The following is a 26,450-nucleotide window of genomic DNA, read 5'->3' as shown; positions in this document are numbered from 1 at the left end:
CTAGTCTTCTTTCTTTCTCCTCCCCCTCAGGGATCCCAGTAATCTGACATTGGAATGTTTCATGGTGTCATTTATTTCCCTAATTCTGTTTTCATAGCTTCTAAGCTGTTTGTTCCAGGCTTCCTTCTCACCCTTTTTCTCTACATTTTGTCCTCTAGATCACTAATTCTGTATTTTGCCTCAGTTACCCTAGCTGTTAGAGAATTTAAATTAGATTGGATCTCATTGATAGCATTTTTTTAATTAATTAATTTTTATTTGCTTATTTACAGCATAACAGTGTTCATTGTTTTGGCATCACACCCAGTGCTCCATGCAGTACGTGCCCTCCCTATTACCCACCACCTGGTTCCTCAACCTCCCACCCCACCCCACCCCCTCCCGCCGCCCCTTCATAACCCTCTGGTTGTTTTTCAGAGTCCATAGTCTCTCATGGTTCATCTCCCCTTCCAGTTTCCCTCAACTCCCTCTCCTCTCCATCTCCCCATGTCCTCCATGTTATTTGTTATGCTCCACAAATAAGTGAGACCATATGATACTTGACTCTCTCTGCTTGACTTATTTCGCTCAGCATAATTTCTTCCAGTCCCGTCCATGTTGCTACAAAAGTTGGGTATTCGTCCTTTCTGATGGAGGCATAATACTCCATTGTGTATATGGACCACATCTTCCTTATCCATTCATCCGTTGAAGGGCATCTTGGTTCTTTCCACAGTTTGGCGACCGTAGCCATTGCTGCAATAAACATTGGTGTACAAATGGCCCTTCTTTTCACTACATCTGTATCTTTGGGGTAAATACCCAGCAGTGCAATTGCAGGGTCATAGGGAAGCTCTATTTTTAATTTCTTCAGGAATCTCCACACTGTTCTCCAAAGTGGCTGCACTAACTTGCATTCCCACCAACAGTGTAAGAGGGTTCCCCTTTCTCCACATCCTCTCCAGCACACGTTGTTTCCTGTCTTGCTAATTTTGGCCATTTTAACTGGTGTTAGGTGGTATCTCAATGTTGTTTTAATTTGAATCTCCCTGATGGCTAGTGATGATGAACATTTTTTCATGTGTCTGATAGCCATTTGTATGTCTTCATTGGAGAAGTGTCTATTCATATCTTCTGCCCATTTTTTGATATGATTATCTGTTTTGTGTGTGTTGAGTTTGAGAAGTTCTTTGTAGATCCTGGATATCAACCTTTTGTCTGTACTGTCATTTACAAATATCTTCTCCCATTCCGTGGGTTGCCTCTTTGTTTTGTTGACTGTTTCCTTTGCTGTGCAGAAGCTTTTGATCTTGATGAAGTCCCAAAAGTTCATTTTTGCTTTTGTTTCCTTGGCCTTTGGAGACTTATCTTGAAAGAAGTTGCTGTGGCTGATATCGAAGAGGTTACTGCCTATGTTCTCCTCTAGGATTCTGATAGATTCCTGTCTCACGTTGAGGTCTTTTATCCATTTCGAGTTTATCTTTGTGAACGGTGTAAGAGAATGGTCGAGTTTCATTCTTCTACATATCGCTGTCCAGTTTTCCCAGCACCATTTATTGAAGAGACTGTCTTTTTTCCATTGAATATTTTTTCCTGTTTTGTCGAAGATTATTTGACCATAGAGTTGAGGGTCCATATCTGGGCTCTCCACTCTGTTCCACTGGTCTATGTGTCTGTTTTTATGCCAGTACCACGCTGTCTTGGTGATCACAGCTTTGTAGTAAAGCTTGAAATCGGGTAACGTGATGCCGCCAGGTTTGTTTTTGTTTTTCAACATTTCCTTAGCAATTCGGGGTCTCTTCTGACTCCATACAAATTTTAGGATTATTTGCTCCAGCTCTTTGAAAAATATTGGTGGAATTTTGATCAGAATGGCATTAAAAGTATAGATTGCTCTAGGCAGTATAGACATTTTAACAATGTTTATTCTTCCAATCCAAGAGCATGGAACAGTCTTCCATCTTTTTGTGTCTTCTTCAGTTTCTTTCATGAGTGTTCTGTAGTTCCTCGAGTACAGGTCCTTTACTTCTTTGGTTAGGTTTATGCCCAGGTATCTTATGGTTCTTGGTGCTATAGTAAATGGAATCGATTCTCTAATTTCCCTTTCTGTATTTTCATTGTTAGTGTATAAGAAAGCCACTGATTTCTGTACATTGACTTTGTATCCTGCCACGTTACTGAATTGCTGTATGAGTTCTAGTAGTTTGGGGGTGGAGTCTTTGGGGTTTTCCATATAAAGAATCATGTCATCTGCGAAGAGAGAGAGTTTGACTTCTTCCTTGCCAATTTGGATACCTTTTATTTCTCTTTGTTGTCTGATTGCCGTTGCTAGAACTTCTAATACTATGTTGAACAAGAGTGGTGAGAGTGGGCATCCTTGTCGTGTTCCTGATCTCAACGGGAAGGCTGCAAGCTTTTTCCCATTGAGGATGATATTTGCTGTGGGTCTTTCATAGATAGATTTTATGAAGTTCAGGAATGTTCCCTCTATCCCTATACTTTGAAGCGTTTTCATCAGGAACGGATGCTGGATTTTGTCAAATGCTTTTTCTGCATCAATTGAGAGGACCATGTGGTTCTTCTCTCTTCTCTTATTGATGTGTTCTATCACACTGATTGATTTGCGAATGTTGAACCAACCTTGCAACCCAGGGATGAATCCCACCTGGTCATGGTGGCTAATCTTTTGAATGTGCTGCTGGATCCTGTTTGCTAGGATCTTGTTGAGAATCTTTGCATCCATATTCATCAGTGATATTGGTCTGAAATTCTCCTTTTTGGTAGGGTCTTTGCCTGGTTTGGGGATCAGGGTAATGCTGGCTTCATAAAAAGAGTCTGGAAGTTTTCCTTCTGCTTCAATTTTTTGGAACAGCTTCAGGAGAATTGGTGTTATTTCTTCTTTGAAAGTTTGGTAGAATTCCCCAGGGAATCCGTCAGGTCCTGGGCTCTTGTTTTTTGGGAGGTTTTTGATCACTGCTTCAATCTCATTACTAGATATCGGTCTATTCAGGTTGTCAATTTCTTCCTGGTTCAATTTTGGGAGTTTGTAGCTTTCCAGGAATGCATCCATTTCATCTAGGTTGCTTAGCTTATTGGCATATAACTGTTGGTAATAATTTCTGATGATTGTTTCTATTTCCTTGGTGTTAGTTGTGATCTCTCCCTTTTCATTCATAATTTTATTAATTTGGGCTTTCTCTCTTTTCTTTTGGATTAGTGTGGCCAATGGTTTATCAATCTTATTAATTCTTTCAAAAAACCAGCTTCTAGTTTCATTGATACGTTCTACTGTATCTCTCGTTTCTACCTCATTGATCTCTGCTCTAATCTTGATTATTTCCCTTCTTGCATGTGGAGTTGGTTTGATTTGTTGTTGATTCTCCAGTTCTTTAAGGTGTAGAGACAGCTGGTGTATTCTGGATTTTTCAATGTTTTTGAGGGAGGCTTGGATGGCTATGTATTTCCCCCTTAGAACCGCCTTTGCTGTATCCCATAGGTTTTGGACCGAGGTGTCTTCATTCTCATTGGTTTCCATGAATTGTTTAAGTTCATCTTTGATCTCCTGGTTGATCCAAGCATTCTTAAGCAAGGTGGTCTTTAGCTTCCAGGTGTTTGAGTTCCTTCTGAACTTTTCCTTGTGATTGAGCTCCAGTTTCAAAGCATTGTGATCGGAGAATATGCAGGGAATAATGTCAGTCTTTTGGTATTGGTTGAGTCCTGCTTTGTGACCCAGTATGTGGTCTATTCTGGAGAAGGTTCCATGTGCACTTGAGAAGAATGAGTATTCTGTTGTTTTAGGGTGGAATGTTCTGTATATGTCTATGAGGTCCATCTGGTCCAATGTTTCATTCAATGCTCTTATTTCTTTATTAATTTTCTGCTTCGATGATCTGTCTATTTCTGAGAGAGGCGTATTAAGATCTCCTACTATTATTGTATTCATATCAATATGGCTCTTTATCTTGATTAATAGTTTTCTTATGTAATTGGGTGCTCCCATATTGGGGGCATAGATATTCACAATTGTTAGATCGTCTTGGCGGATAGTACCTTTAAGAATTATGTAGTGTCCTTCTGTATCTCTGACTACAGTCTTTAGTTTAAAATCTAATTTATCTGATATGAGAATTGCTACTCCGGCCTTCTTTTGAGGCCCATTGGCATGAAAGATGCTTCTCCATCCCTTCACTTTCAGTCTGGGTGTATCCTTAGGTTCAAAATGGGTCTCTTGTAGACAACATATGGATAGGTCCTGTCGTTTTATCCAATCTGCAACCCTGTGTCGTTTTATGGGCGCATTTAGGCCATTCACATTGAGAGTGATTATTGAGAGATAGGTTTTTATTGACATCGTGTTGCCTTTGAAGTCTTTCTGTCTATAGATTGTTTCTATATTTCTGTTCAATGATATTCTTAGGATTTTTTCTCTTTTATAGGACCCCCCTTAATATTTCCTGCAGTGTCGGCTTGGTGGTTGCATAGTCTTTTAAGCCTTGCTGGTCTTGGAAACTCTTTATCTCTCCATCCATTTTAAATGTCAGTCTTGCTGGATAGAGTATTCTTGGTTGCATGTTCTTCTCATTTAGTACTCTGAATATATTTTGCCAGCCCTTCCTGGCTTTCCAGGTCTCTGTGGAAAGGTCTGACGTTATTCTAATGGGCTTTCCTCTGTATGTAAGAAGCTTCTTTGTCCTAGCTGCTTTTAAGAGGGTCTCTCTTGAAACATAATTCCCCATTTTAACTATAAGGTGCTGTGAGGACTTTCGAGAATCTAAAATCTTGGGAGGAGATCTTTCTGCCTCTAGTACATGAACATTGTTTCCATTCGTGAGATTGGGAAAATTTTCATAGACAACTTCTTCCACTATATCTTCTAGACTTCTTTCTTTTTCTTCCCCTTCAGGGATTCCAATAATTCTGACGTTGGAACGTTTCATGGCATCGTTTATTTCCCTGATTCTGTTTTCGTGGCTTCTGAGCTGTTTGTTCCAGGCTTCCTCCTGATCCTTTCTCTCTGTTTGTCCTCCAGATCACTAATTCTATCTTCTGTCTCAGTTACCCTAGCTTTTAGAGAATTTAGATTGGACTGGAACTCATTGAGAGCATTTTGAACATCATCCCTGGTGGCTTTCAGTTCTGCCCTAACATTGTGAACATCATCCCTGGTGGCTTTCAGTTCTGCCCTAATCAATTCTGTTTGGTCATCCATGGCTTTCTCCAACCTAGCTATTGCCTGGATAATTGTTAGTCTGAATTCCTTTTCTGACATATTGTCTATGTCGATAGCCATTAGTTCTGTTGCAGAAGGCCCATCCTCTGTATTTTTCTTCTGTTGGGTATTCCTCCTCCTAGTCATTTTGGTAAGAGATGACTGAACAGATGCAGCTGGACTTATCGATTGTGGTGCAGTCAATGTGCACCCTGGAACGCTTCTGTGCAATCAGGATTCCCCACCCAAATGAGAGAAAAAAGAAAAGAAAAAGAAATAGAGAAGAAGAAAGAAAAAAAAAAGGGGAAAGAAAAAAGGAAGAAAAAAAAAAAGAGAGAGAGAGATAGGAAAAAAAGGGAAGATACAAGAGAAGGCTCAGCCCAAATGGGCCAGAAGGTAAGATTTGTGGAGTATACAAACAAAAACAGACAGACAAAAAGAGTCATAAAAGTATATGACAAGAGAAAAAAATATGTATATATAAGCAAAAAAAAGGGAAAAACCTCCTCAGAAAGAACCCCAAGTATAAGATTTATATATTGTCAGGACAGACACAAATTCACAGAAACACTGACAGAAGGAAAAATTGGGAGAATGGTTATAGATTCTCAGTGTGGGTGAGGAAGGTTATTTTGATTCTTCCTGAAGGTATCTTGATGTTTTTGTTAAGGGACTCAACTTTCCTAAGTTACAGGGGGATTAGAAACTGGTTTGCCTATAGGGGTAGCATTGATTGGGGAAAGGGGGTTACCTTGAAGTTTAACTCTATATGTATAGTAGAAAATAAAAATTAAAAAAAGAATAAACTAGACTAAACTAAGTTAATCATTGATAGCATTTTTAAGTTCTTCCCAGGCGGCTTTGGCTTCTGCCCTAATCAGTTCCATGTTGTCATTAATGGTTTTCTCCAACCTAGTCATTGCCTGGATAATTGTTACCCTGAAGTCCCTTTACGACATACTGTTTATGTCCATATCCAGTAGCTCTGATGGAGAGGGCATAGTCTCTGAATTTTTCATCTGTTGGGCATTCCTTCTCCTAGTCATTTTATTGAAAGTTGGTTGAAGTGATGTGTAGCTGAATATATCAACTGTGATCCAGGCAAGGTGCACCCTGGAACACTTCTGAGCAACTGGAAGTTACCACAAAAAAGAGAGAAAGAGAGATAGGAAAAAAAAAAAAAAAAACAGAATACCCATCCAGAACGGGTCCCAAAGATAAGATTTATAAGGTATATGAGCAAAAACAGACAAACAAAAAGACCAACAAAGGTAAATGACAAGAAAAAAAGAACCCAGCCAAAACAAAGTCCAAGGATAAGATTTATATAATACCAGAACAAAAACAAATATACAGAAACACCATCAGAAGAAAAAGATGGGAGGGTGGTTATAAATCCTCAACATGGGACAGGAACATTATTTTGATTCTTCCTGGGTGTATCTTGCTATCTTTGTTAAAGGACTCAACTTTCCAGAGATAAAAAGAGATTAAAACTGGTTTATGTATAGGGTTAGTATTGATTAGGGAAAGAGGATTACCTTGAACCTTATATCTATATGTATATTAAACAAAATAGAAAAGCAAAAGAAAAACACGGTATATGTATGAAAAAAGTTCAAGTTAAAAAGTTGTGGAATTTGTTGTATTGAACTTCTTGTTGTAATGGTAAATAGGTTTAAAAAAATTAAAAACGAGAATAGTGAGAACAAATTTAAAAATAAAAGTTGTATCTATGAACTACGCAGGTTTTAGGGCAATACTGGGAGCTTTTCCCCTGATACTGGGGTTTTACAGTTTTATGGGGGACCCTGTGGTGGTGGTCCTCTTGTTTTTTCTGCTGGCTTTCTGGGGGAGGGTGTCTGTCGCGTTGTTTTTCAGTCAGTCTTGCTTGGGTGGAGTCCTCCTGCTCCTTTCAAGGGGCTGGGCTCTGTTGACACAGGTTTTTCAGGCTTTTGCTCTCTGGAGGTTTTTGTTCTTTAGTAGCTTTTTGAGGCTTTTTGGAGGTTTAGTGGAAAGCAAACTGCACCCAGACCTCTGTCTCAGAGAGAAGCCTCAGTCTGCTCCCCTCTGGGTGGTCCAGAACACACAGACTCCCCCTCTGCGAAATCTGCTGAGCCGTCAAGCTCCCACAGGCAGTTGACATCCCCAGCCACCATCTCAAGGGTCACGCAAAGCGCCCCTGCTTGTCTCTGCAACCCCGTGCTACTAAAACCATGAGAGATACTGGTCCAGGGAGCCTGCCTCCAGTGGCTGCCTTTGCTGGGACAGTGGTAGACTAGAGATAGCATGCTGAGGTTTTCAAGCCTGGGCTGGGAGTATTCAGACTCTCTGCCGGTCCTAGCACCCACCAGCTAGCGCCGGCACAGAACACTCTCAGGTGTGGGTGGGGAGCAGGGTTCAGTCCCCAGTAGCGCACTGCGCATGCAGAGTGCAAAACGCTGTGGTTCTAGAGAGCACCGGTTGGTGCACACATCGGACTCCCTCCTGCGTGGAGGGCACCTGGCCCAGTGCTGGTGCAGGCCCCGGAAAGCCTTTGGCTCAGGGACCAGGACCTAGAGGCTTTGCCACACTCTCTCTGGCATGGGTGGTCTCCGGCGGTGGCTGTCCTGGGTCAGTGGACTTAGGCCTGGGCCCGTGCCTGCCTGATTCCACCAGTTGCCCTTTAAGATAGATAAAGATATTTTTATCTTTAAGATATTTTGCTGTTTTTGAGTGCTTTTAACCAGACTCCAAGTTAATGCTGGTCCCCAGTCACAGGGCACTCTCATATTGGGGTAGTACTTTCCAATGGGTCACTTCTGGTGGCTCCGTCCCCCTTCTGTTTATTCTCCAGTATCAGCTTTACCTCTCGACTGGCATCTTCTGCCCCCGTAGAGATCCAGAAGTGTATAATCCTCCATCTCATGCTGATTTCATGGGTGTTCAGAGTGTTCTGGTCACTTTAGGGGACTGGTTGAAACAGGGTATCTTACTTCTCTGCCATCTTGCCCCCCTTCCCCACTTCTACCTTTATACTACCTTTGTAAGTGTTTGATACTACCTTTCTTGTGTGTTTGCTTTTACTCATGAAATTTGTCCTTACACAATTTTATTTTTTCTAATTGTGGCCTTTTTTTTTTTTCCACTTCAAGAATTTGCTTTAACATTTCTTGGGTGTCCAGTTTAGTGGTGATGAACTCCTTTAAATTTGTTTGTCTGAGGAACTCTTTTTTTCTTCTTTACTTCTGAATGATAATTTTTCTGGGTAGTGTATTCTTGGGTACAGGTTTTTCCCTTTCAGCTCTTTGAAATATGCCACTTTTGGTGGTATAGCTCAATGGTAGAGCATTTGACTGCATGCCACTTTCTTCTGGCCTCTAGTTTCTGTTGAAAAATCAGCTCGTAGCCTTATGGGGCCTCCTCCCCCTGTTACTAGTTGCTTTTGCCGCTTTTAAGATTCTCTCTCTCTTTAATTTTTGATATTTGATTAGTATGCGTCACATTTTGGACTTCCTTAAGTTCATCTTGTTTCAAACTTTCAATGCTTCCTGAACTTGGATGTCTGTTTCCTTCCCCAGGTTTGGGAAAATTCAGCTATTATTTCTTCAAATATGTTTTCTACCCACCCCTCTTTCCCTTCTTCTGGGACCCCTATAATGTGAATGTTTGTTCATTTGAGGTTGTTCAGGAGATTCATTAACCTCTCCTCATTTTTTAAAGATAATTTTTCTTTTTTTAAAGATGTATTTATTTATTTATTTGACAGAGAGATCACTAGAAGGCAGAGAGGCAAGCAGAAAGAGGGGGGAAGCTCTCTGCTTAGCAGAGAGTCCGATGTGGGGCTCAATCCCAGGACTCTGAGATCATGACCTGAGCCGAAGGCAGAGGTTTAAACCACTGAGCCACCCAGGTACCCCTAACATAATTTTTTCTTTTTGCTGTTTAGCTCAGGTGCTCTCCATTACCCTTTCAAGTCATTGATTTTTCTGCATTCTCAAATCTGTTGATTCCATCTATTGTAATTTTCTTCTCAGTTATTGTATTCTTCATGTATGATTGATTTTTGTTTGTATTTTCTATCTCTTTGTTGAAGTTCTGAGTTATTTCACTCTTCTCCCTAGTTTTGTGAGCATCTCTGTAATTATTACTTTGAACTTTTATCAGTCATTATCTCCTCATTTAGTTTAGGTTTTTATTTTGAAGTTTTGTCTTGTTCTTTGATTTGAGCATATCCCTCTGTCTCATTTTGCTTGATTTCCTGTGTTTCTATGAATTTTGTGAAACAAGTACTTCTCTAAAACTATGATCTTGTACATGGTTGTTTCCTGTGTAGACTGAGATTGCATGGTGATTTTGGCTCACTGGCTGGAGTTGTGACTGGTGCCGTCTGGAGTTCCTGGAATACTCTGTGTTGGGGCTGCCCTGTTGGGATGCCCTGAGCTGAAATTGGGGCATGGTAGGCAGTCTGTGCTCTTTGCATGGATAGTGTCCTGGTGGGACAGCTGAAGATGAAATGGTTGCCCTCTGGGCTGGGGGTTGGGGGGGTGATCCCAGGCCTCTTTGCATGGAAGGAGTATTGACCAGAGCTGTCCTGGTGTATGAGTGGTAATGAAGTTCTTTTAACTTTTGTTTGTTTTTTTTTTCTCTCCTTCAGTTCTGAATGATAAACTCATCAGGTAGGTTAGTATTGACTGTAGGTTTTCTCCTTTCAACACTTTGAATATATTATGCCACTTGTTTTTGGCCTGCAAAATTTCTGTTGAAAAATCAGTGTATAGCCATATGGGGTTTCCCTTATATGTAACTAGTTTTTCTGTTTCTACTTTTATGATTCTCACTTTAACTTTTGACATTTTAGTTATTTGTGTCGTGGTGTGGATTTCCTTGGATTCATCTCGTTTGGGCATTCTGTGCTTCCTACACCTGGATTTCCCAGGTTAGGGAAGTTTTCAACTATCATTTCTTGAAATAAATTTTCTGCCCTTTTCTGCCTTCTCCTACTTGGACCCTCTAGAACAAGAGTTCATAAGCTTGATGTTGTACAATCCATAGCCTATCTTCATTTTTAAAAAGTGCTTTTTAATGAGCATATTTAACCATTGACAGTACTTTACAATAAATACTCATATCCACCACATAGCATCTACTTTTAACATTTTACTATACTTATTTTCCACAATGTAGTCATTTATCCATTCCTCTGTCCATCCTTCTTTCCATTTTAGTTTTTTGAAACATTTCAAAGTAAATTGTAAACAATAACACTTGATCCTAAATACTTCAGCATGCATATCATTAGGCCAGTATTCTGTTTGCAGTTATTTTTCTGTTGATAAATAATTTAGATACAATGTACTGAACATATTTTTTGTGTACATTCACTGTATTTTAGTAAATGCATGCATACATAACCTGTGTAACCCAAATACCTATTGAGATATAGAACATTACCATTACCACGAACGTTTCTTTTCTCTTACTAAAAGTATAGTTGACATATCATGTTTTATTAATTTCAGGTGTCTACCATAATCATTCAGCATTTCTATACATTACTCTGTGCTGAGCATGATAAGTGTAGTAACCATCTGTTACCATATAATGTTATCACAATATTACTGACTTTATTTCTTAAGTTGTGTTTTTCACCTCCAGGGCTTATTTATTTTATAAAATGCACCTCTTAATCTCCTTCACCTATTTTACCCACGTCTGCACCCACCTCTTCTCTGGCAACCCTCAGTTTATCTTTTGTACTTTTGGATGCTAGCTATTTTGACTGGTGTGAGGTGATATCTCCAATGGCTCTGATTTGCATTTCCCTGGTGATTAATAATGTTTAGTATATTTTTATTGGACTGTTGATCACCTGTATGTTTTCTTTGAAAAACTATGCATGTTCTCTGCCCATTTTCAGATGGGATTATATGTTGGGATTTTTTTTTTCTATTTTTGTTTTGTTTTGTTTTTGTATTAGTTGTGTGACTTATTTTTATGTTTTAGATGTTAACCCTTCATTGGATATATCATTTACAAATATCTTCTCCCATTCAGTTAGGTTGTTTTATCTTTTTTTTAATTAATTTCTTTTCAGTGTAACAGAATTCATTGTTTATGCACCACACCCAGTGCTCCATGCCATATGTGCCCTCCATAATACCCACCACCTGGCTCCCCCAACCTCCCATCCCCCACCCCTTCAAAACCCTCAGATTGTTTTTCAGAGTCTATAGTCTCTCATCTCCCCTTCCAATTTCCCTCAACTTTTGCTGATGGTTTCCTTCACTGTGCAAGAGCTTTTTATTTTGCTTTAGTCTCACTAGTTTATTTTTGCTTTTGTTTCCCTTGTCTGAGGAGAACTATCTAGAAAAATGTTGCTAAGACTGATGTCAGAGTGTTTACTGCCTATGTTTTCTTCTAGGAGTTTTATGGCTTCAGGTCTCAGATTTAGATCTTTAATTAATTTTGAGTAATTTTTGTCTAAGGTGGTTCAATTTCATTCTTCTACATGTAGTGGTCTAGTTTGTCCAACACCATTTGTTGAATTTTGTATATTCAACATTGTATATTCTTTTTTTTCCTCATTATATATTCTTGCCTCCTTTGTTATAGATCATTTGATCATATAAGTGTGGATTTATTTCTGGGTTCTCTGTTCTGTTTTATTGATCTGTGGGGTTTTTTGTTTGGTTGTTTGGTTGTTTGCCAGTAACATACTGTTTTTATTACTAAAACTTTGTAGTATATTTTGAAATCTGAGATTTTGATACCTATAGCTTTGTTCCTGATTACCATGATTGCTTGGGCTATTTGAGGTCTTTAATTGTTCCAGATCAATTTTAATGCTATTGGTATTTTGATATAGGAACTGCATTGGATTTGTAGAATATTTTGGGTAGTATGCATATTTTAACAATATTAATTCTTCCAGTTCATGAACATGCTTTATTTTTCCATTTCTTTGGGTCATCTTCAATTTTTTTCATCAGTGTCTTATAGTTTTTAACATATAGGTTTTTTACCTTCTTGGTTAAATTTATTCTTTTGGGTATAATTGTAAATGGGATTGTTTTCTTAATTTCTTTTAAGGCTATTTCATTATTAGTATATAGATATGTAACAGATATGTAACAGATAGTTACATACTTTGTATCCTGCAACTTTACTGAATTCACTTATTCTAATAGTTTTTGGTTGAGTCTTTAGGGTTTTCTGTGTATAGTGTCATGGCATCTACAAATAGTAATAGTTTTATTTATTCTCTACCAATTTGGATGTCTTCTATTTCTTTTTCTTATCTGGTATATCTGGAACTTCCAGTAGTCTGTTGAATAAAAGTGATGAGGATGAATATCCTTATCTTGTTCTTGATCTTAAAGGAATGTTTTTGGGTTTTCACCATTTAGTCTGTTGGTGGTGGTGGGTTTTTCATGTATGGTCTTTATTATGTTGTGGTATATTCCCTCTAAAACCAATTTTTTTTTTTTTAAAATCATGAATGGATGTTGTATTTTGTCAAATGCCTTTGCTATATCTACTGTATCTACTGAGATGATCATATGTTTTTTTTTATTCCTCTTGTTAATGTGATGTATCACACTGATTGACTTGCAAATATCAAACCATCCTTGCAAACCTGGAATAAATCCTACTTGATCATATTGAATGATCCTTTCAAAACCTTATTGAATTCAGTTTGCTTATCTATATATGTGATTTTTGCATCTATGTTCAACAGGGATATTGGCCTGTAGTATTCCTTTTGTAGTGTTTTTGTCTGGATTTAGTATTAGGGTAATCCTATCCTCATGGAATGTCTTTGGAAGTTTTCCTTTGTCTTTTATTTTTTGTAATAGTTTGAGAAGACTAAGTATTCACTTTTCTTTTTCTTTATTTTTCTTCAGTTGGCATATTTTTAAATTGATTTTTAAATTTAAATTCAATTAATATATAATGTATTATAGGTTTCAAAGGTAGAATTCAGCAATTCATCTGTCCTATACCCAGTGCTCATTACATCACATGAGGTAACTGGGTGTTGGACATTAAGGAGGGCATGGTATTCACTTTCCTTTTAAATATTTGGTAGAATTGACCTGTGAAGCCATCTGTTCCTGGACTTTTGTTTATTGGGAGTTTTTTGACTACCAATTCAATTTTGTTACTAGTAATTGGTCTTTTCAAATTTGCTATTTCTTCCTGATTCAGTTTTGGAAAGTTGTATGTTTCTAGGAATTTATCTGTTTTTATATAGGTTGATCAATCTGTTGGCATATAAGTTTTCATTACATTGTCTTCTAATTTTTATTTTTTTGTGGTTTTAATTATTATTTCTCTTCCTTAATTTCTGATTTTATTTATTTCAGTCCTCTCTCTTGTTTTCTTGATGCATCTGCCTAAGGTTTATCAATTTTGTTTGTTTTTACAAAGACCCAGGTTTTGGTTTCATTGATCTTTTCTATATTTTTCTAGTCTTTATTTCTACTGTATTCCATCCTCCTTCCCTGCCTTCCTCCCTCCCTCCCCTCCCCTCCTTCCTCTCTCTCATCCTCTCTCTCTCTCTCTTTTTTAACCAACTTGGCACTGTATTTGTTCTTCTTTTTTTGTTTCCTTTAGGTATAAGGTTAGATTTGAGACTTTTCTCATTTCTTGAGGTTGGCCTACATTGCTGCAAACTTCCCTCTTAGAACTGTTTTTGCCGTTTTCCAAAGATTTTAGACTACTGTATTTTCATTTGCCTCCATATGTTTTGTTTTCTGTTTGATTTATTCATTGATCCATTATTATTTTTTAATTAGCACATTGTTAGCCTCCAGGTTGTTGTTGTTGTTTTCTGTCCCCCCACCCCTTGTAATTCATTTCTAGTCTCATACATTGTGGTCAGAAAAGACCCTTATTATAAATTTGAAATTTCTTAAACTTAGATTTTTTCTGTGGCTTAAATGTGATCTAGCCTTAAAAATATTCCATATCCACTTGGAAAGAATGTGTAGTCCCCTGTTTGGAAGGAATGTTCTGTATATACCTTTTAGGTTCATCTGGTCTAATGTGTGATTCAAAGCCACTATTTCCTTGATTTTCTGTGTGGGTGATTTGTCCAGTAATGTAAGTATGTTATTAAAGTCTCCCTCTGTTACTATATTACTGTCAATTTCTGCCTTTATATCTTTTAATATTTGGTTTATTTATTTCAGTGCTTCTGTGGTCGGTACATAGATATTTAAAATTTTATAACATCTTATTGGCTCGATCTCTTTATCTCTGCCTAATGCTACAGTCTTGGTTTGTTTGTTTTTTTTTTAAAGATTTTATTTATTTATTTGACAGAGAGAGAGAGATCACAAGTAGGCAGAGAGGCAGGCAAAGAGAGGAAGGGAAGCAGGCTCCCTGCTGAGCAGAGAGCCCGATGCGGGACTCGATCCCAGGACCCTGAGATCATGACCTGAGCCGAAGGCAGTGGCCCAACCCACTGAGCCACCCAGGTGCCCCCAGTCTTGGTTTTTTAAACTCTATTTTGTGTGATATAAGTATTACTACATTGGCTTTTAGTTCTTGTTTCCATTTGCATGGGATATCTCTTTCCATCTCTTTACTTTCACTCTGTATGTGTCTTCATGTCTGAAGAGAATTTCTTATAGAGAGCATATAGATAGGTCTTGTTTTCTTTTATCCATTCAGTCATCCTGTGTCTTTTGATTAAAGCATTTACTCCATTTACATTTAAAGTAGCTATGGATAAGTATGTACTTATCGTCATTTTGTTAATTGTGTTCTTTTTTTTTAATAGTTATTCTTTTCCCTTTCTTGTTCACTTCCTTTGTATTTTGATGACTCTCTTTAGGGTTACACTTAAATCCTTTCTCTTTATTTTTTGTATAGGTGTGATAGGTTTTTGATTTTGTGTTACCATTGGGTTCATATATAACATTGTATGTGTCTAACAGTATATATTAAAAGTTTGTTGTTGCTAAGTTTGAATACATTCTGAAAGCACTAAATTTTTGGCCTTCCCTCCACATTTTAAGTATATGATGTCATATTTTATATTTTCTATTTTATATAGCCCTTTACTAATTTGTGTAGATATAATTGATTTTATTACTTTTGTATTTTAATCTCCATTTTATAAGTTATTAATAAGTAATTAGTAATTAATCTATCTTTAATAATTACTTGATTTTACCTGGGTGATTTTTTCTTTCATAATTTACTTACCCTGGTAATGGCCTTTTCTTTCTAGTTAAAGAATTCCCTTCAATATTACATGCAAGGCTTGTTGAGTGGTGGTGAACTCCTTTAACTTTTGTTAATCTGGGAAACTCCATCTCTCCTCAATTCTGAATGATATATTTGCCTGGTGGGGTATTCATTGTTGTAGGGTTTTTCCTTTTAGTACTTTGTATATATCATGCCACTACCTTCCTGCCTGCAAAGTATCTGGTGAAAAATGACCTTTGAGCCTTATGATGTTTCCCTTGTAGGTAATAGTTTTTTGTTTCCTCCTCTTCCAACTTTTAAGATTCTCTCTTTATCACTTTTTTGCCATTTTAATTATGTGTATTTTTGGGCCTTGTTGGGTTTATCTTTTTAGGGTCTTGCTGCTTTCTGGACCTGGATATCTGTTTCCTCCCAGATTAGGGAAGTTTTCAGCTATCTTTTCAAGTAGCTTTTCTGCTTCCTTCTCTCTTTTCTTACATCACTATAATGTGAATGTTATTACCCTTGATGATAATGCAGAGTTCCCTTAACCTATTCTCATTTTTTATTATTGATCTTCCTTTTTTGCCATTCGAGTTGGTTGCTTTCCATTACCCTGCCTTCCAGATTGCTGATTCATTCTTCTGCATCCTCTTATCTGCTGTTGATCCCCTTTCTGTAGTTTTCATTTTGGTTATTGTGTTCTCTTCTGACTGGTTCTTTTTATTTATTTTTTATTATTAACATATAATGTATTATTTGTTTCAGGGGTATAGGTCTGTGATTCATCAGTCTTACATAATACACAGCACTCACTACAACACATATCGTCCCCAGTATCTATCACCCAGCCACTCCATCCCCCCTTCCCCCTCCACTCCAGCAACTTTCAGCTTGTTTCCTGAGATTAAGAGTCTCTTACGGTTTGTCTCCCTCTCTGGTTTTGCCTTGTTTCATTTTTTTCCTCTCTTCCCCTGTGATCCTCTGCCTTGTTTCTCAAATTCCACATGTGAGATAATATGATAATTTTCTTTCTCTGATTGACTTATTTTGCTTAACATAGTACCCTCTAGTTCCATCCACATCACTGCAAATGGCAAGATTTCATTTTTCATGGCTGCATAATATTCCATTGTGTATATATACCACATCTTCTTTATCCATTCATCTGTTGATGGATGTCTGGACTTTTCCCATAGTTTGGCTATTGTGGACATTACTGCTATAAACATTAGTGTGCAGGTGCCACTTCAGATCACTACATTTGTATCTTTGTGGTAAATACCCAGTAATGCAATTCCTGGTTTGTAGGGAGGCTCTCTTTTCAACTTTTTGTGGACTCATTCTTTTTAATATTTTCAATGTCTTTGTTGAAATTCTCACTGATTCATCTGCTTTTCTCTTAAGCGAGGTGAATCTTTATGATCTTTACTCTGAACTCTTGTGGACATATTGCTTATCTCCATTTCATTTAGATCTTTTTCTGTGATGTTTGTGTTTTTCTTTCATTGGGGAGATATTCCTCTGTCTCCTCACTTTTTCTAATGCTCTTAGATAAGCAACTCTTCCTGATCTAGAATGTAGTGGTTTTGTATAGGAGAGATCCTGTGGTGTCCTATAGTGTAATACCCTTTGGTGACCAGAACTAGGCATTCCAAGACTGTCCATTCCCTGTGTAGGCTGCATGTGCCCTCCTTTTGTGGCTAAGGTGAGATTGCTATGGGCACACTGGTGGTAGGGCTGTTCTTCACTTCAGCTGATTCCAGTGACCCACTTGGGCTTCTGTGGGGCCACTGGGCAGGATTTGCTTCCTGTGCTGTTTAGAGGCCCACCTTTAGCCACCTGGATTTACTGGTGGGTGGGGCCAGCACTCAGACTGTCTGCAAGTAGCCTCTGTCACAGCTGCAAGCATACTTGCTCCCTGCACAGCCAACTAAGAGCCCCAGCTGTAGGAATTGCAGGCACACTGGTGTGTGTGGTTATTTCCCCACCTTCTCAGGGCAGGAATCACTTTGATGTGGTGCTGGTCTGGTATGACTTTGGCTGCCTACTGAGAAGGGAGGGACAGGACCTACTTTGTTGGGACAACTTCCAAGCCCAGTGGGCTGGGTGGATCAGGTTTACAGTGGTATGCTGGTGCAGGGCATGTGGTGTCGGCAAGGTAGAGAAAGTTGATTAGAACTGGCTCCCATAAGTGTTTAGCTCTTTAGTCTGGGGTAGGGCAAGAAAAATGGTGCCCATCAGCATTTTTGTTCCCAGAGATGTTTTCTGCAGATCCCTGTTTTTGGGCACCCTTTCTAAAATTAGTCAGTAAATATCCTTCATGTATACCCTAGGTGTTTTTCAAATTGCTGCTTCTGTGCTGTGTCTCAGGACAAATTATTTAATGTGATGACTTTTTTAGGGCAGAGACTCAGCCTCTTATCACTCTCGGGCTCTTTTGGAGTTAAGCCCCACTGACTTTTAAAGCTCCTGGAGTTAAACCCTCCTGACTTTCAAATCGAGGCACGGGGGACTTATCTTTCTAGTGTAGATCCCGGGATGGGAGTGACCAGTATGGGGCCTGGTCCCCTTGCTTCTCAGTGATTATGATGTCTCTCGCATTTATAGTTAATCAACTCTGGCAGTTTGGTTCTTAACCAAGTGTCTGCCTCTCCTATCCTTTTCGATGCAGTCTTCTCTCTGACTTAACTGTGGAAGGTCTGGTCTGTCAGTCTTCAGGTCACTATCTGAATTAGTTGCATAGATGTAGTTGTTGCCTTGGTGTGTCTCAGGATTCTCCTACTCTGCTATCTTCCCAACTTCCTTATCTTCTTGTTTAAAAAAATTTTTTTTTCCAGCTTGGTTGCATTCCAGTATTCTGTCTTCCAGATCACTGCTCTGTTCTTCTGTATCTTTTAATCTGCTATTGATTCTCTCCAGTCTGTTTTTCATTTTAGTCATTTTGTTCTTCAACTCTTATTTATATTTTCTATCTCTTTGTTGAAGTTCTCACTGAGTTTATCCACTCTTCTCTAGGTTTGGTGAACATCTATATGAACAGACTTTGAATTCTTTATCAGGTAGCTTATCTCTATTTTGTTTGGTTCTTTTTCTGAGGTTTTGTATTGTTCTTTCTTTTGGAGCATATTCTTCTTCTCATTTTGTTTCTTTGAATTAGGAAAACGGCTACTGCTCTCAATATTAAAGGAGTAGCCTTGTGTAGGAACATCCCCTGTGTTGATGGCATGTATCTGGCAGCTTTGGCCAGCTGGCTGGAGCTTCATCAGGTGAAGGCCAGTGTTTTGGGGCACTTTGCACTTGAGATTCTCTGGTAGGATGGCTAGAGCTTGGGTGGGTAGGGGCTGAGGCTTTACATGCAGGGGCATCCTGGTGGGATGGGTGGAGCAGAAGCCAGCATGTCCTGAGTTGCTCCATGCCCAGGCTACCTTGGTGGGATGGCTGGCTGTAGTCGGCAAAGGTCAGGGGTGTTAAGGGTGTGTGCCACCCAAAGACAGCTGTGGTGGGATGGTCAAAACTGGAGTGTGTTCTGTGGCCGCCTTGAGATGATGGCTGGAACTGCTATGGGCTAGGAGTCTGGGGCTTCTGGAGGTGGCCAACTGGCTAAAGCATTTGGGCCCTGTTTCTGCTCTTGCTGTCAGGTGGAGGGGGAGCATAAACAGTGGTGCTCGCCAGTACCCATGGCCACAGAGAGAGTTGTAACAGTCCATTGCTGGGCAGAAGCTCTAGGAGTTATGAGTTTTCTTCACTTAAAGTCTAGTTACCCTTTAAACTGTTTTGTTTTGTTGTATCTCAGGTTGGGGGAATTGAGCATGGTCCCTTTAATGCTATCTCTTTGTGCTGCATCTCGTATCAAGTGTGGGATTTCCATCGGTACCATGTATCTGTCTCTTCTGCTATTCTTTGTGTGGTCCCTCTGTTTGGCCAACTCTTGATCTCCTCCTCAGTTCTGAATTATAACCTTGTTGGGTAGAGTATCTTTTTTTTTTTTAAGCTTGTTTTTCCTCTTAGCACTTTGAATATCTCATGCCTACCACTTATGGCCTGCAAAATTTCTGCTGAGAAATAGGCTGATAGTCTTATGGTGGTTCCCTTAAATATAACTATTTTTTTCCTTCTTTTAAAATTTTCTTTTTATGTTTAATTTTATTATAATGTGCCTTCTTGTGGATCTCTTTGGACTTACCTTGTTTGGGACACTCTGTGCTTCTTGGGACTGGATGTCTGTTTTCTGTTTTAGGATGTTTTTCAGCTGTTATATCTTCTTATAAAAAGTTTTATTTTATAAAACAAGTTTTCTGCTCCTTTTTCTCTTCTCATGGGACCTTTATAATATGACTTAATTAGTATGCTTGATATTATCCCAGAGGTATATTAAAACTATCCCTATTTCCAAAAAAATCTTTCTTTTGCTGTTCAGTTTGGGTGATTTCTAGTACCAGGTCTTCTAGATTTCTAATCCATTCTTCTCTATCATCTAATTTGCTGTTTATCCCCTTAGTGTATTTTTCATTTGTTATTGTAGTCCTCAGATCTGATTAATACCTTTCTGTATTTTCTCTTTGTTGAAGTTCTGTTTATCCATTCTTCTTTTAAATTCAGTAAGCATCTTTATTTACCGTTACTTTGAACTCTATCAGGTAGATTGTTTATCCCTATTTCATTCTTTTTTTGAATGTCGTTTTTTTCCCCCCTTTCATTTGTAACATGTTGCTATGTCTCTTTATTTTGTCCAATTCTTCTATATAGTGCAATCACCTATCCACTAGACCCATGTGCTCCAGGGCTGTTCACTCTGCGGAATGCATGCCTTGCCCTACTGCAGTGGTGCCAGACTGCTGCGGGTATATTGCCGTGTAGGAGTGGTGCCTGTCTGAGCTGGCTGTGCCTCTGGCAGCAACTGATGTAGGTGTGCTAATGGGATCAGGCTGGTGCCTAGCCTGGCTGGCTGTGAGGACCTGCTGAGATGCAAGGTTGTACAGGGCTCTCAGTGGGGCATGTTCCCTGGCATTAGGAGTCTAGGGGAAGGATTCCAAAATAGAACTTGCCAGTGCTGGGTTAAGCTTGGTAGAATGAGTGAACGAAGGTGGCTGCTGCCAGTGTCTATCTCCATGGAGAGTCCCAGTTGTCTCCTCTCTGGTAGGCACTTCCAAATTTTTAAGTGGGTCTCGTTCACCTATGGTGTGTGCACTTTCAATCTGGTATTTGTACACTGGTTTCTGGGTTGGATGAGTCTGTACATGAGCCTTTTTAAGAATGGGTTGCCCTTTCCCTGCAGTTCTAATTTTCTTGGACATACTCCCTTTTGGTTTTCATAGTCATGTGTTCTGGGAACTCTTCCCTCCTGTGCAGGATGTAGGGGTTAGGGTTCCTAATAAAGATCTCAAGTATCTTGATTTTAAGGGGAAAGTTAATAACTTTGAGAACTCCCCTAACCATGGAACACTATGCTGGTAGTGTGTGTTCTTTAGCGAGACCATACTCTGCCACTTCTACCTGTCTCAGTACCTTGTCTTTTGTGCGAAGGCTCTGTTAATCCAGTTTCTAGGTCCCCTTCTGTGGGATTTATTCTGAATGTAATTATAGATTTTTGTGTACATTGGATGAGCTGAGTTCAGGATCTTCCTATGACACCATCTTGAATCCCATCTCAAGAAACTTATTACAATTGGTTAATAGCTGTACCTTTGGGAACTTAAAAATTCCTGGCTCATACTCCCCATTACAGGCTATTTCTAGAAAATTACTACTTAATATTTAGCTTTGGTATGTTAGAGAAGCAAGTTATATTTGTTAGTCTCGGTAATAAGAGTAGGAAGACAGTAACAGATTGTCATGTGTGTTTGTGTCCCTGTTTTTCATGTGGGGTGGAGCTAGATGAGCAATGGTGACAGAATTAAAACTACTTTTCCCTATAGGGTCTATTTCAAAATTTAAAGGATAACAATCTGATGATAGGTGTTGACAAGTAGAGCTCACTCTTTAGATTTCTCTCTTTGATTGATTAGAGAGAGCTAGTTGAAGGTCACAGTCTTAACTTAGTGTCCACCTCCAAAGAGGTAACAGTTCCTGCCTCACAGGGTCCCTGTGCTTGCCACTCAGCCCCAGTGACAGCCAATCGTGGAATGTATATGAGTGATGCTCCTTGGGGTTATCACTGTGGCAACCCACATGCAAACCTGTAAATGTGTGTAGAAGGCAACAATCTCTAAACCAGAAATAAAATCCATGGTCGATACGTATTTTTTTTTTTTTTTTTAGTCTAAAGGAAGTTCTGAATAGATTATCAACCAAGATTACATCACAAAAACTTTGAATGTATTTACAGAGTGAATAAGTTACACAGATCAACTTTGAATATGTTTCTGATGTGCAACTGGCTTACATGCACACAGCTAACACTTGACAGCATTAATCTGAAGGAGAAAACTTAAGAATGGCCCTTTACATATATGTTACAAATAAAATATGACATTTTTAAAGTAACAAAGTGACAACTCATAGTTTATCTTTATGATTCTACTTCTGGCTATCCAAATGGGTATTAAAATATGCATGCGTGACAGGTGAAAAGACTTGGAATTTATAATGTGAATTTCTTTAACTTTTTTTTCTACAAAATGGCAAAGTTAGTTAAAATTAACACTCATCCTTTTGTAGTATAAATATGCTCATATAAGCAACTTTCTAGTAAAAAGCAGCCGAGACCCTTACAAAAAGGTCTATCTGGACCATATTTGGTGCTAGGGTCCTAATCACAGACTCCTGCAAAGAGATTCAGGGCTTTCAGAAACAGTAGCCTAGCAACAATAGAAAGGTACTTCATAGCAGCTCCTTTTAGATACAGTAATCATATTCAAATTACAGTGTATATTAAATTGTCCATTTACAATTCCCTTTTCACATAAACAGGCTGTCAGCTTTTGACCGTCTTACAGTTTTCAGTGGCCAGCTTCATTCTGCCTGCCCCTTCCTCGGCCCACCAAAAAAAGAAAAAAAGAAAACAAAAGAAAAGGAAAAATAAAAGAATGTACAAGTTTTAGAATATAAAATATTTTAGTGAAGAAAACATTGCACTTTTGCCAATCTAAATTGTTTCTAGAAAGGAAAGGTATTGTTCAGTGTAGTCGGCTTTGGTATGCAATGGAAGTCACTTTCTTCAGTAGTGAGTTGCATCTGCTCAGTAACATAACACCTTTGTGCCACACAGCATAACGGATGGAGTCTGTCCCCAAATTTTCTATGCTACCTTGGTTCTGATAGTATTGCTACACGTTGGAAGTTCTATCATCCTGTTTAGAAAAAGTCCTACAGGTAACAAGAGGGAGAACAGTCTGACCAAGCCTTCTGAAGGCTGAAAAGACACTGAATGACATCACCCCAGCATGACAGCACCCCCAGCTTGGAACCCATGGGGGATGGGAAGCTCCTGTCAGAGACTAGTGCCAGAAACACTGGAGTCTGGAAGAAAAGTAGTGAGGACTCGGTAACTCTGGGCCCTGCGAATCATGTCCCGGATCTCCATGTTCAGCTCCATCAGCTTGGTGCAGATTTCAGTCAGGCTCTGGTTCGATCCCACCAATGCGTAAGTACCCGTTTGTCCCAGAGTTTGATGGCGGAAATAAATATTCAGTAGTGTCTGGACCTCATCATCAGAACTGCTTCCAAAGATGTCATTGGGCCACAGACTTCTGTAGTCAAAAAACAGCATAGATTAGAGGCATTATTGGTTACAAAGTTGAGAGGTTATGAGCCTCTGTAGTATAAGAGTATTTTGAGGTATAACTCACATACTACTATACAATTCAACCATCTGAAGCATACAACACAGCGGCTTTTAGTATATTCAGAGTTTTGCAAACATCACCATAACTGATTATGGAATGTTACTGGTTCTGATGAAAATATCCAAAGCTTCTAAATATCAGAACGGAATTTGATAATCATAAAACATTTCTTTGCTATAGGATTCTGGTCCCAGCGACTGTGACTATACTATCAAAATGCAAGGGGAAAAGGACATATTTAAATAATAATTTTCAAAGTATACCCCAACATAAATTGAACTGTTTCAACATTACAGGAATGATAAAAGACCAGAAGTAAGACCTAGACTTTAAACATGTAAGTTCTGGGGGCACCTGGGTGGCTCAGTGGGTTAAACATGTAAGTTCTGAAATCATAAAGCTGGCATGGTAATGAGAAAGATCTGAGAAGGATATGTATAAAATATCTAGATGTCCCATCTGTAGTGATTCAGTCCCCAACCATGACAAAGTAACTATTAGGCATGCATTTCCTTTCACTGTTTCTAAAAGAAATAGTAGAGTTACCTGCATTCCCTGATTTGCCGTAAAGCCTTGCCAAGTTCATTGTTCTTCAGACACTCCAGCATGGACTGGATGGCTGCTTCAGTGGATGTGAAGGTTGGCTCAGACCATGCACCTTCTATATAGAGAGGGTCAGCTGCAATGGCTGCAGTGGCCTCCTTCAGGTTTTTCTTTAAGTCACTCAGTTCCCTGGACATATTTAGCAGCTGTTAAAAAAATTATTTTTATTATGTTTAGTTGCAGGCTAGATTTTGCATCCCCAAGAGAGAAAATTTTCATTTCTCTGTTTCTGGCTAAGTATAAGCTAAATATATTGGTAAACTAAAATTGAACAAATAGAACTACTACCTGGTATGTGTAAGGGGTTATATTCATTGAATAACTTTCTGTATCAAGCACTGGGATACTCTCCTTAGATGAGAGGTTAATAGTTCCTTTAAAATGTTTTCTAAATAGAAGGGCATATCCAGAGTTAAAATGCGTAAGACAACAGGCTTGGGCAGATCTGGGTTCAAATGCCAATTCTACACTGTATTATGGGACCATACTCAAATAAATAGACTTCTATGTGCTTCAGTTTTCTGATCTGTGAGACTGGAGACATTACCCACCTAACAGGTAACTTTAAAGATGAGATGATGTATGTAAAATGCTTAGTACAGTTTGGCACATAAATGCTTACTAAACTTAATCATGAACATGGATCTTGTTTGAAAAATAACTTTCTCTCATTTGTATGCCAAAGGAAAGATGAACGATATAATTTAAGGAAGAGGAAAAAATCTCAAGGTAATGTTAGTATTCATGTTACAGAGGTAAGAGGTATTTTACCTCAAAATTACCGGTACCAAAAGATAAATCATAAAAAAGAACCTATGTCACTTTTTAGTGCCCCCCCAAATACCATGGAAATCAACTGTTCTGCAATTTGATCCCAAGAGCATTTTAAAAAAGTTGATGTGCCTTTAAAGATTTGTTTCCCTTTGTAAGGTAAATGGGTGATGTCTGTTTTCTTTGGAAAGTTGATTTACCCAACGTCTTCATCTTTACTCATTCCCAGCTAGTTCACAGGACCATGTATAGAACCAAAGCCCTCCAGAATGATTTGTCTTCACACAGATGACTGTTACATACAACTACCTACTCCAATGCTAGATTTAAAATGTACTGAGGTAATCCTTTTTTTTTTTTTTTTAAGATTTTATTTATTTGACAGACAGAGATCACAAGTAGGCAGAGAGGCAGGCAGAGAGAGAGAGGAAGAGAAGCGGGTCTCCGGCTGAGCAGAGAGCCCGATGTGGGGCTCGATCCCAGGACCCTGGGACCATGACCTGAGCCGAAAGCAGAGGCTTTAACCCACTGAGCCACCCAGGTGCCCCTGAGGTAATCCTTTTAAGGAAGGTATTAGAGGAGCAGCTTGGGAAGATGGCAGATAAGGAGGATCCTGATCTCACCTCCTTTCATGTATACAGAGGCTACACATATAATGCAACTCCCTCTGAAGACCACCCTAAGACTAGCAGAACAGATCTTCTACAGCTAAAGATACAAAGAAAAGCCACATTGATAAGGGTAGGAGGGGCAGAGAGCCAAACCCTGGGTTTGGTGATCCATAAGGAAGAGTGATATCACAGGTGCAGAGGTCTTTCCTGAGCAGTGAGGGGATTAATCCCCTGTCTTGGGGATCAGCATGGGGAAGATGAGCTCCTGTAACACCTGGTTTTGAAAATCAGCGAGACTCCAGAAGAGTGGGAGGACTATAGTAAACTGAGACTCTGCTTTTAAAGGGCCAGCAGACTCTATCAATCACTCTAGGATTCATTACAAAGGCAGTAGTATGAAACGCACCTTGGTTATATATGATTTATGGACTAAATTTTAAGGCAAGTTTCAGATAGGCAGGGATCTGTAGCTTTCTGTTGGAATCGGAGTGTTGGCAGCCAACTGTTTTCTTCCTCTCCTTAAGTCTGGCTGGCCTGACGCTGGTGGGAGCCAGTTCTGACAATCTCCATCTACTTTGCTAGCCCTGCTTGCCCTGTCCTGGCAGATGACCCTCCTGCCACATGGGGCAGGCTGCCCCAGCTAGGATGGGCAGGCCTTTTGCCCAGAATGTACCAGGGGCTAACCCCATCCACCAGCAGGCCTGCAGCAGCCGCAGCCAGCCTAGCTGGGGTCAGCCCTGCTCACTAATGTGCCTAAAGCTGTCGTGGCCCAGTCACAGAAGGAAGGCACATATACCCCACACAGGGGACACCCCTGGAATGCCTGGTTCTAGGGAATGCACTACAGGGCTCCACAGGACACCTTTTACATAGGCCACTACTTTCAAGACATGATACACTGAAACAGAGGTAGACAAAATGAGGGAAGAGGGGAATATGTTACAAATGAAAGTAAAAGATAAAGCCTCAGAAAAAGTACTAAACAAAACAGATAAGAGTTGAAAGTGAAGGTCATAAAGATATTCACTAGAACTGAGTAGATGAACTCATGAGAATTTCAACAAAGAGAAAATATAAACAAGAGTCAATAAGAGTCTGAGAATACAGTAAGTGAAAAGACAAATACAACGGGGGAATTCAAGGTAATTAGAGATGGAGAAGAATAGCTCAGTGATCTGAAAGACCGAGTAATAGAGAACACCCATGCTGAACAGCAAAAAAGAAAATTGAATTTTAAAAAATGAGGTTAAGTTTGAGACCTTTAGACAACATCAGTTTTACTAACATCTATAGGGGTCAGAAGGAGGACAG

At 39.1% G+C, this 26,450-nt stretch overlaps 1 protein-coding gene across 8 annotated transcripts in view; it reads right to left on the bottom strand.

Annotated features, from left to right (window-relative positions):
* Positions 1-21,617: 21,617 nt before the first annotated feature.
* FRY (FRY microtubule binding protein) overlaps positions 21,618-26,450 on the bottom strand; it is a 444,482-nt gene continuing 439,649 nt past the window's right edge. For all 8 annotated transcript variants that reach the window (XM_045978039.1, XM_045978033.1, XM_045978035.1 and 5 more), the window contains 2 exons: positions 23,701-23,903; positions 21,618-23,058 (listed from right to left, as the gene is read on the bottom strand). In XM_045978039.1, the coding sequence (XP_045833995.1) occupies positions 22,800-23,058; positions 23,701-23,903 (462 nt within the window). In that variant the 3' untranslated portion in view covers positions 21,618-22,799. The remainder of the gene's footprint in view (positions 23,059-23,700; positions 23,904-26,450) is intronic.

The sequence above is a fragment of the Meles meles genome, chromosome 14 (assembly GCF_922984935.1).
Source record: "Meles meles chromosome 14, mMelMel3.1 paternal haplotype, whole genome shotgun sequence".
Taxonomy (NCBI): domain Eukaryota; kingdom Metazoa; phylum Chordata; class Mammalia; order Carnivora; family Mustelidae; genus Meles; species Meles meles.
The sequence above is the reverse complement of the archived record's forward strand: the minus strand, read 5'-3'. Positions and strand labels throughout refer to the sequence as shown.